Source organism: Leuciscus leuciscus (assembly GCF_965113295.1).
Source record: "Leuciscus leuciscus genome assembly, chromosome: 6".
Lineage (NCBI taxonomy): Eukaryota > Metazoa > Chordata > Actinopteri > Cypriniformes > Leuciscidae > Leuciscus > Leuciscus leuciscus.
Window position 1 is genome coordinate 46,960,941 of NC_138730.1, and position 12,300 is coordinate 46,973,240.

Below are 12,300 nucleotides of genomic sequence, written 5' to 3' on the forward strand. Positions count from 1 at the left end.
AAATTATATTTAAACTGTAAATGATACTTTCAAACAGCAAAACTGTAAATTATACTTTCAAACTGCAAAACTGTAAATTATATTTAAACTGTAAATGATACTTTCAAACAGCAAAACTGTAAATTATATTTAAACTGTAAATGAAACTTTCAAACTGTAAATTATATTTAAACTGTAAATGATACTTTCAAACTGCAAAACTGTAAATGAAACTTTCAAACTACAACAGTTTAAATATTTAAACTGTAAATGATACTTTCAAACAGCAAAACTGTAAATTATATTTAAACTGTAAATGATACTTTCAAACTGCAAAACTGTAAATTATATTTAAACTGTAAATGATACTTTCAAACTGCAAAACTGTAAATGAAACTTTCAAACTACAACAGTTTAAATATTTAAACTGTAAATGATACTTTCAAACAGCAAAACTGTAAATTATATTTAAACTGTAAATGATACTTTCAAACTGCAAAACTGTAAATTATATTTAAACTGTAAATGATACTTTCAAACTACAACAGTTTAAATATTTAAACTGTAAATGATACTTTCAAACAGCAAAACTGTAAATTATATTTAAACTGTAAATGATACTTTCAAACAGCAAAACTGTAAATTATATTTAAACTGTAAATGATACTTTCAAACTGCAAAACTGTAAATTATATTTAAACTGTAAATTATACTTTCAAACTGCAAAACTGTAAATGATACTTTCAAACTGCAAAACTGTAAATTATATTTAAACTGTAAATGATACTTTCAAACAGCAAAACTGTAAATGATACTTTCAAACTGCAAAACTGTAAATTATATTTAAACTGTAAATGATACTTTCAAACAGCAAAACTGTAAATTATATTTAAACTGTAAATGAAACTTTCAAACTGTAAATTATATTTAAACTGTAAATGATACTTTCAAACTGCAAAACTGTAAATGAAACTTTCAAACTACAACAGTTTAAATATTTAAACTGTAAATGATACTTTCAAACAGCAAAACTGTAAATTATATTTAAACTGTAAATGATACTTTCAAACTGCAAAACTGTAAATTATATTTAAACTGTAAATGATACTTTCAAACTGCAAAACTGTAAATGAAACTTTCAAACTACAACAGTTTAAATATTTAAACTGTAAATGATACTTTCAAACAGCAAAACTGTAAATTATATTTAAACTGTAAATGATACTTTCAAACTGCAAAACTGTAAATTATATTTAAACTGTAAATGATACTTTCAAACTACAACAGTTTAAATATTTAAACTGTAAATGATACTTTCAAACAGCAAAACTGTAAATTATATTTAAACTGTAAATGATACTTTCAAACTGCAAAACTGTAAATGAAACTTTCAAACTGCAAAACTGTAAATTATATTTAAACTGTAAATTATACTTTCAAACTGCAAAACTGTAAATGAAACTTTCAAACTGCAAAACTGTCAATTATATTTAAACTGTAAATTATACTTTCAAACTGCAAAACTGTAAATTATACTTTCAAACTGCAAAACTGTACATTATATTTAAACTGTAAATTATACTTTCAAACTGTAAATTATATTTAAACTGTAGATGATACTTTCAAACTGCAAAACTGTAGATGATACTTTCAAACTGTAAATTATACTTTAAAACTGCAAAACTGTAAATGAAACTTTCAAACTGTAAATTATATTTAAACTGTAAATTATACTTTAAAACTGCAAAACTAAATAAAACTTTAAAACTGCAAAACTGTAAATTATATTTAAACTGTAAATGATACTTTCAAACGGCAAAACTGTAAATTATATTTAAACTGTAAATTATACTTTCAAACTGCAAAACTGTAAATTATACTTTCAAACTGCAAAACTGTAAATTATATTTAAACTGTAAATGATACTTTCAAACTGCAAAACTGAAAATGAAACTTTCAAACTGCAAAACTGTAAATTATATTTAAACTGTAAATGATACTTTCAAACTGCAAAACTGTAAATTATATTTAAACTGTAAATGAAACTTTCAAACTGTAAATTATTTTTAAACTGTAAATGATACTTTCAAACTTTCAAACTGTAAATGAAACTTTCAAACTTTCAAACTGTAAATTATATTTAAACTGTAAATGATACTTTCAAACTGCAAATTATATTTAAACTGTAAATTATACTTTCAAACTACAAAACTTTAAATGATAATTAAATTGTAAATTATACTTTCAAACTACAAACTAGTTATGCTTCTATTAATACACAATCAATAAAAAGCACCCATGCATGAGACACATGACACTGAATACACACATGCAGAAAACAAGAGTCTGATCCACCCAGAAAACCACCGTTGAACACACACACACACACACACACACTCGTTCTGCTTTTGAGACTCAGGGATGGAATTGCAATCATGTCCGTCGAGTGGCTAAATCAGGAACGATGTGTTAATGAGGGCTTTAATGGTGTGCGATGACGCAGTGCATGATGGGATTGAAATGGACGCCACATGCTTGAGGATTTTTGATTTTTCTTTACGGCTCATTCTTCTATGTGCACTTGTGGCTGATTTTGCTAATCGTTTTTAATAGCACGAGAAAAAAGTAAACATCTTTCCATAAAGAGGAATTTCTATATTACATTTTTTTATGAGCTCATGTCGACCGAATCTGGTTTGTGTCACAAAAGCAACTACTTAAACGAAGCAACGTGCCAAAAAGAGCTGTTTATGCACATAATACAGTGTGTGTGAAGGCCAAACACAGCCCTGCGTGTTTAAAGCGGTTCTTCTGCACAAAACACTGAACACAACTGAATATCTTTACTGAAATCACAGTGAGTGCAGCATATAGCAAGTACATCAATATCTATGACCAAAGAGATTTATTCCGTGCTTTATTAAAGTCAGAAAAAGTTTGGAATAACCACGATTTGGGTTTATCTGATCAAAAACACAGTAAACATTTAGTTTTGCTGTAAAAATGCAGTTCTCTATGTGAATATATAGTAAAGTGTAATTTATTCCTGTGATCAAAGCTGAATGTTCAGCATCATTACTCCAGTCTTCAGTGTCACATGATCCTTCACAAATCACTCTAATATGAGGATTTGATGATCAAGAAACATTTATGATTATTATCAGTGTTGAAAACAGTTGATACATTTTATTTTTCAGGATTCTTTGATGGATTTAAACAAGTTAAAAAATACAGCATTTATTTGAAATATAATATTTTGTAACATTATAAATGTCAATTTAATGAATCCTTGCTTTAATTTCTTTAATTTTTAATCTTATTTACCCCAAAGTTTTTCCTGAAGCGGCAGAACTGTTTATAGTTTTCAACAGACAGTCTTTTCATGTTAACACTTCACAATAAGGTTCATTAGTTAACATTAGTTAACTACATTCATTAGCATGAACTAATAATGAACTGCACTTCTACAGGATTTATTAATCTTTGTTAATGTTAATTTCAACATTTACTAATAATTTGTTAAAATCTTGTTAATATTAGATAATGCACTATGAACTAACATGAACAATGAACAGCTGTATTTTTATTAACTAATGTTGACAAAGATGAACAAATACTGTAACAAATGTATTGCTCACCCAGAACACCCTAGCAACCGCCTAGCAACCACCCAAATCACCCTAGCAACCGCCTAGCAACCACCCAGAACACCCTAGCAACGCCCTAGCAACCACCCAGAATACCTTAGCAACCACCTAGCAACACCATAACAACCAACCAGAACGCCCTAACAACCGCATGGCAACACCGTAGCAACCACCCAGAATACCTTAGCAAACACCCAAAACACATTAGCAACCACCTAGCAACACCCTAGCAACCACCCAGGATACCCTAGCAACACCATACCAATCACCCAGAATACCCTAATAACAACCTAGCGACCACCCAGAACACCTTAGCAACCCACTAGAAGCAACCGAGTGGCGAGTTTTGCCACTAAGCACCACTTTTCTTCAGGAGATGTACATTCTAGTTGTAAAGTGTTCCCCTTCTCATCACTATACGCTGCTGGTCAAAAGTCTTTGCCTCTTACCGAGAGAAAACACGAGTCTGAGACTCAAACCAGAGTCATGTTTACTCTAAGCTGAGACATTAATTCATACAGAATGAGGTTTGGTTTGTTTCATCAGAGACGAGAGCGAAGCAGGACATCTTCTCTTTTATTATTATTATGATTATTACTGAGATCCTCCAGATAAAACTCTTCCAGATGAAGGAGAAGTCGAGCAGAGAGATAAACATCCTTCAAAACACCAACAGATCTTTCATCCTAAACTCAAACATCATCTCAGTCTCGGAAAACACACACACAGACACACACACACACACACACACACACACACACACACACACACAGACACACACACACACACACACACACACACACACAGACACACACACACACACACACACACAGACACACACACACACACACACACACACACACACACACAGACACACACACACACACACACACACACACACACACACACACAGACACACACACACACACACACACACACACACACACAAACACACACACAGACACACACACACAGACACACACACACACACACACACACACACACACACACACAGACACACACACACACACAAACACACACACAGACACACACACACAGACACACACACACACACAGACACTCACACACAGACACACACACACACACACACACACACACAAACACACACTTCTCACTGACACAAGCTGCTTATTAAAGTGACCACTGTTATATGACAACACTAGATCTAGTGGAAAGAGGACATGAATAATAAATAATAATTACCTTTTGCAATGAATAATAATAATATTTTTATTTAATGAATCATATTTTTTGTAATGAATATTATTAATAATAATAATACTTTTTTATGTGTAAATTGCTCTTTAATGAATGTATTTGTAATTTTTTTAGGATGTTTACATATTTTTATAATAATAATTTAAGTGTTTGTAATGAATAATAATAATGTTTTTTGTAATGAAGAATATTTTTTATAAATAATACATTTTGTAATTTATAAAAAAAAATTGTAATTAATAATTAATTTAATCTGTTTAAAAAAATATAGTTGTTTTAAGTTAGTATTTTTTAGGATGTTTACATATTTTTCTAAAAATAACTTTTGTAATGAATAATAATATTATTTTTGTAATTAATAGTATTAATAATAATACATTTTTGTTAATGTTTAAAAACTTTTTTGTAAATTTGTAAACTTGCTTTTTAATGAAAATTTTTTTTATGTTTAGAATTTTTAGAATAATAATATAGTTTTTGTAATAATAATAATACATTTTTGTACTGAATAATCATATTTTTAGAATAAATAATAATATGAATAATTTGTTTATAATGAAGAAAAACTAATATTTTATGTTTACTATTTTTTCAGGATATTTACATATTTTTATAAAAATAATAATAAAATATTTTTGTAATGAATGATATAATTTTTTTGTAATTAATACATTTTTGTAAATGTTTAAACGCTTCTTTGTAAATTTGCAAATTGCTTTTTAATGAAAAAACAACTAATAATTTATATGTGCTATTTTTTATGATGTTTACATATTTTTAGAATAATAATATAGTTTTGTAATTAATAATAGAGTATTTTTTGTACTGAATAATAATATTTTTCTAATAAATAATAATATTAATACATTTTGTAAATATTTAAAACGTATTTTTTAAAGGATAATTTACACATTATTTTTATATTTATAATAAAAAGGTTTTATAATGAATAAAAAATAAGTTTTTGTAATGAATAATAATGCATTTTTGTAATGAATAATAATGCATTTTTGTACTGAATAATAATGTTTTTTATATTTATAATTAATATTTTTTTTAAATGTATGTTTTAAATTTTGTTTTTTACAAAAAAACTAACATTTGATGTTGAAGCCTATAAAATGTATTTTCTTTCAAGGATGTTTAAATATTTTTTATTTTACATTTGTTAAGATGATTTATTAGTTGCTAGTATAAGTCAGTCCAGGCTGCCGATTACAGTGACTTCACCCCAGTTTTCAGACAGAATGTTCACTGAATGTTTTCTGGGCTCACCTCAGCGTTCTGCAGCGCCGGCTGATAGCTGGAGGGTCTGTAGTAAATCCTCTGCGCAGGGTCGGTGTGAACGTCTCCCAGGTAAAGCTCCTCCACCAGGTGATCCAGGTTGTGGTGCAGGTACTGTTTCTCCAGCCTCAGCAGCTGAAGCTCGTGCATGGAGAAGTTCAGGCCTCGGTACCAGTCGCAGTCGCAGACGCTCTCGTTGCTCCACAGGTCGTAACTCACGTGAGGCTCCCAGGATCCGGGGTCCCGAGAGGAGCCTTTACAGGTGCGGTTCAGTTTCTGACCGAGATCTTCAGCCACCGACGCCGAGTGACACACAACCTGTCGAGACAACACACGTTTATTTCTACAGTACACTGTAAAAAAATATTGTGATTTTAACGGTAAAAGACTGCTTCAGTGAAAAGACGGTAAAACGGTAAAATAATGCTACAGTGCAAAGACGATTAAACGGTAAAATAATGCTACAGTGCAAAGATGATTAAACGGTAAAATAATGCTACAGTGCAAAGACGATAAAATGGTAAACGGTAAAAGAATGCTTCAGTGAAAAGACGGTGAAACGGTAAAATAATGCTACAGTGAAAAGACGGTGAAACGGTAAACGGTAAAAGAATGCTTCAGTGAAAAGACGGTGAAACGGTAAACGGTAAAATAATGCTACAGTGCAAAGACGATAAAATGGTAAACGGTAAAATAATGCTACAGTGAAAAGACGGTGAAACGGTAAACGGTAAAAGAATGCTACAGTGAAAAGACGATAAAACAGTAAACGGTAAAAGAATGCTTCAGTGAAAAGACGGTGAAACGGTAAAATAATGCTACAGTGCAAAGACGATAAAATGGTAAACGGTAAAATAATGCTACAGTGAAAAGACGATAAAACGGTAAACGGTAAAATAATGCTACAGTGCAAAGACGATAAAATGGTAAACGGTAAAAGAATGCTACAGTGAAAAGACGATAAAACGGTAAACGGTAAAATAATGCTACAGTGAAAAGACGATAAAACAGTAAACGGTAAAAGAATGCTTCAGTGAAAAGACGGTGAAACGGTAAAATAATGCTACAGTGCAAAGACGATAAAATGGTAAACGGTAAAATAATGCTACAGTGAAAAGACGATAAAACGGTAAACGGTAAAATAATGCTACAGTGCAAAGACGATAAAATGGTAAACGGTAAAAGAATGCTACAGTGAAAAGACGATAAAACGGTAAACGGTAAAATAATGCTACAGTGAAAAGACGATAAAATGGTAAACGGTAAAATAATGCTACAGTGCAAAGACGGTAAAACGGTAAACGGTAAAATAATGCTACAGTGAAAAGACGGTGAAACGGTAAACGGTAAAATAATGCTACAGTGCAAAGACGATAAAATGGTAAACGGTAAAATAATGCTACAGTGAAAAGACGGTGAAACGGTAAACGGTAAAATAATGCTACAGTGAAAAGACGGTGAAACGGTAAACGGTAAAATAATGCTTCAGTGAAAAGACGGTAAAACGGTAAACGGTAAAATAATGCTACAGTGAAAAACTGTAAATTGGTTAACAAAGTTTAACAAAGGCATGTGTATATCTACAGTACAGATCGTTTCAAAGCAGCTTCACAGTCATAAACAGAATCAATGATGCAAACTTCATCAAATATGAGACAAATTCAGATTCTGGAAAAGTCAAGACACGTTTATTATCTACAGTACACTGTAAAAAAAGATCGAGATTTTAACGGTAAAAGACCGTAAAAATGCTACAGTGGAAAACTGTTAATCGGTTAACAGAAAGTTTCCGTACTATATACGGTGAATAACTGTGATAGATCTAACTGTACATTGAATGTAATTTTACAGTAAAATTCCGTTATATTTACAGTTTTTGGAAGTGAGCGAAGCCACGTTTATCAGTACAGATCGTTTCAAAGCAGCTTCACAGAATCAATGATGCAAACTTCATCAAATATGAGACAAATTCAGATTCTGGTGTATAACAACAGTCTTATTATACACACACTCTGCTTATTACACACACAGTGTGCAGCAGCACACAAACATGCCAAATATTCAAAATAAAAAGATTACAATGTAAAATATTAATATTGTGTACATAAAGATATGGTGAATCCGGCTTGTCCCGTAGATGGTCTGAGCTTTAATCTCACACACACACACACACACAGCTTTAACCTCGCGCACAAGCAGATCCGTTTGTGCTCTGGAGACGCGTTCAGTTTTTCCGCTTGCAAATTCCTCCCGTGTAAATACAGAATCCCCTCTTAAAGGGAATGGGAGACGATATTCTGATTGGTTGATTACACGTTACACCAAAACACACCCATTACTCATTAAGAGAATAGGGAAACCCTTTTAGACCATGCACCGGGAGCGCCGACCGTTTGTCCCGTCGTTTAACTAGCAAAAGTGGATTTGGACAGTGCAAATATGCAATTGCGCCCTGTGTTTTAGACCATGAGCTTAGATCGTTAAAATAGGGCCCTAAGTGTCTTTCACACACTGTAGGCTATATATGGAAAAATAAAGTTAAGATGATTTAATGACGCACCCTCCCCAGACCTGCGTAGATCATATTATAAGATAGCCTTTTAAATGCAGTTATAATGACCCTAAAATTCAAGATATCAGGGCAAAAATGCCCCTCTATGATTTATTGCCTCATATTTATATAATATTTATATCAATTAAGCAATATTACACAAGTGCTGTTTTTGTCTCGAATAGCACGAGTGCAATCGTGAAAATATTAAATTTGATTTAAATTAATTTGAGTTCAGTTCAATAAAAAGTTAATATTACGTTATATTTTAGATACAATATTGTCTGTTTTTGCCCAAGGAACATATTATCTAAAGCCAGAGCAGAACTGTTGGCGTCTTTGGTGTTTCGTTTCTAAATGAATACGCGTTTTGAGCGAATCAATGATTCATTCATAAAGAGTGCCATTTACTTAATTCCCAAATTAATTAACCTCGACAGCAACATAGTATCGGCCCATATCCGGGCCACATCTGGCACATGTGGATTCCAGCCGTACCGGATCTGGGCCGACACTATGTTGCTCTCTGGGAACCGTTTGAAAAAATCAAAGGAATGAGTCAATGACTCACAAAATTATTAGTTTTAGTGTATCAATTCATTAAAAAACACTACATATTTTGGGGACAGTTTGATTTGTTAACAGATACAACTTTTGATCTTAAAAATGTATTAAGATTAACTTGACCTAAGATACAAGTGTTGTCCAATTTTGCAACCTTATTGAAAACTTACTGTAAAGTGTTACCAATATGTGGTAACATATTGAACATGTGTTTATGTTTCTATACCTGTGCGCGGTGGATCTGGTAGTCGGCCTCGGTGCCGCCCCGTACGATCCAGGACGCCTGTCGGAGTCGCAGTCGGCCCCGGATGAGGAGTGTGTATGTCGGGGCGGTGCAGTGGTTGTCGGCGTAGTAGAACTGGAGAGCCTCGAAGGTGTTGTTGTGGAAGAAGCGGTACGAGCGCGTGAGAAACTCTGGACCGGGTCGAACCTCACAGCTGCCATGAGGGAACAGAGAGAGTCAAGTCACCTTTATTTATATAGCACCTTTTACAATACAGATTGTTTCAAAGCAGCTTTACAGAGATAATGTGCTGCATTTAATTTTACAGAAAAAAGCTGTTAAATAATTCACAGTATGAGTACTGTAGAATTACAGTAGATTACTGGTATTTTACTGTAAATTTGGAAAAATACAGAATTATACTGTATTTCATGTTTACGGTAATAAACCATAAAATATTTTCACAGTATAAATACTGTAAAATAAGAGTAATTTGCTGGCGACTCTGCAGCCAGTATTTTACCATTATTTTACAGAGAATTTTTTTACAGTGTGTTTATTATAAGTTGTTTATCCGTACACATTATTATTGTTTTAACTTCATGTTCCTAGTAATCTTGAATCAGAATAAGTTCCTCTCGCAGCATCTCTTCTCTTCACTGATGATGTGGGCGGGGCAACCTGTCACTCACATGAGATCCACCAATAGCAAACCACAACCATCCAATCATCCAATCAATTCCCCACGGACACAATCAAGCCGCGCCCACATTTGTTCTTGATTGAGAAGCCTTTCACTCAGATTTACGGCACAAAGGGGAAGAAAAGACTTGCGCAACTTACGCTTTATGCCGACTTTAATGTTGTAAAATTCATAAATTATGACACAAATTGTAAATTCTGGTAAATTACCGGTAACAGATCATGTGTGAACAGGACCTTTTAAAATATATACCGGTAAATTGGATCCGGCAATTTACCAGTAAGGGAAGTTGTAACATTACCAGTAAATTACCTGTAATATGCGCTGTGGGAACACTTCTGATGACTGAAATCACAGAATTTAACGGTGTTTTGGAGCTGATGTATAAATGGTCTCTTACCGGTAAAAGGCCAGAACGCCGTTGCTTGTGTAAACAGCATATTTCTGTATTCACCTGTAAAGCCATTTTAATAGCAATTTTACGGTCATTTATCGGGTAAATTTCACTGACAATTTACAGTAATTCACCGGGTCATTTTTACTGGCAATTTACGGTAATTTACAGGGTCATTTTTACTGCCAATTTTACGGTAGTTTACCGGCTAATTTTTACTGGCAATTTACGGTAATTTATTGGGATGGCTGTGTGAAAGGGGCTTATAGTATCATTATTCAGATCAATTCAGTTCAAGTTTTGTTCTCATCTGACAGTGTCAGTGCAATTAAATCGATATTATACATGAATACTAATTGTCTTTTAAAAGAAAAGAAAAGAAAAGAAAGGCTCTAACGCTCTCACCCGGTGGACACCCAGTGGCCCTCGATGGTAGGCGGCATCTGGACCGTGATGCGAGCGCCGTTATGCAGGTGTTTCAGCATGTGGAGGCACTGTGTGTGTTTGGATGGCCAGCCGAGACTCTTCTCTAGCGCCAGACGAGGGGAACGACTGTCCGACGAGCTCTTCACACACCCTGAGGACATCAAACACAGCATCTGGTTAGATGAGGTTTAACAGGACATCTGATACACCCCAGACAGCAACATAGGGGCTATTAAACCTGGTCACTTCATGTGTTTTTACAGATCCGATAGCTATCTGATTTATCAAAACTATTCCATTTACACCTGGTCACATAACGGATATAAATCCCATTTTCAATTCCAGAGCTATATGCAGATTTAATGGAGTTCACGTCACCGAAAGCAACCGATATGAGCTGCATTTTATTGATCATCAGCTAACTTCACTATTGTGAAATGACGGTGTTTCCATTAACCGATGTTATGCAACTGAAGTCATTTCAATAATTATGGCGATGGATGTTGGTAGGTTTACGTATATCGCAGCCACCGCACTAGCCGTTATTATTAATGGAAGGAGACCTAGGTGTGTTTTCCGAGCATTAATAGCAAGGAAAGACCCTTATACTTGTGAGCGGCACATATGATGTGTTTCTGCCTCATATCTGCTTCGAGGTCTTGATTGTGGCATTTCTTTGTCGTTTAGAATCCATTATTCCTGTAATTCTTTTTTCTTTTATGAGTTTAATAAATAACTCTGTCTCGTATTCTGTCCAAACACACAGCGCCATCTACGTCATGTGACTATAATGCGCAAAAACAGTTTCCATTGCAGTTTGGTGAAATATTCCTTTTTCGAACTGCCTGAAAAACTCATGCGAGCGTAAAAACTTTTTGCGATATATGGGAGTTTTTGTGAAATTGATGTATTTCCATTGGTCGTATTTTCAATTCGCGCAATTTGAAGGGTAATGGAAACGCGGCTATTGACTCAAAATGCACACCAGTAATGTTCTTTTCTAAGGCATGTCTAAAAAGGCATTATAAAAGCTACATAAATGTCCAAAGGTCTAAGCCCTGTTTGTGAAACCGGGCCAATATGTCATAATGTTTACTTTTAACGTCATAACTTTTGCTTTTTATATCATAATTTTTTAGAAGAAAATCCTGAGCTTCCTACTCATATATTAGTGGTGGCGTTCATGTGTGTTACGATCTTTTCGACATGACTTGAACACGCCATTGGCCCATTCCTCCCTTAAAGAAACTTCCAGACCACTGATATTCTTTGGTTTTCACATTACCAATG

General features: G+C 33.4%; 1 protein-coding gene across 1 annotated transcript in view; it reads right to left on the reverse strand.

The window, feature by feature from the left end:
• The window catches only part of LOC309501094 (protein APCDD1), a 29,580-nt gene that overhangs the window by 7,295 nt on the left and 9,985 nt on the right, over positions 1-12,300 (reverse strand). Inside the window, exons 2-4 of the mRNA XM_082173075.1 lie at positions 10,990-11,161; positions 9,491-9,701; positions 6,141-6,467 (exon numbers count right to left, since the gene is read on the reverse strand). Of these exons, the coding sequence (XP_082029201.1) occupies positions 6,141-6,467; positions 9,491-9,701; positions 10,990-11,161 (710 nt within the window). The remainder of the gene's footprint in view (positions 1-6,140; positions 6,468-9,490; positions 9,702-10,989; positions 11,162-12,300) is intronic.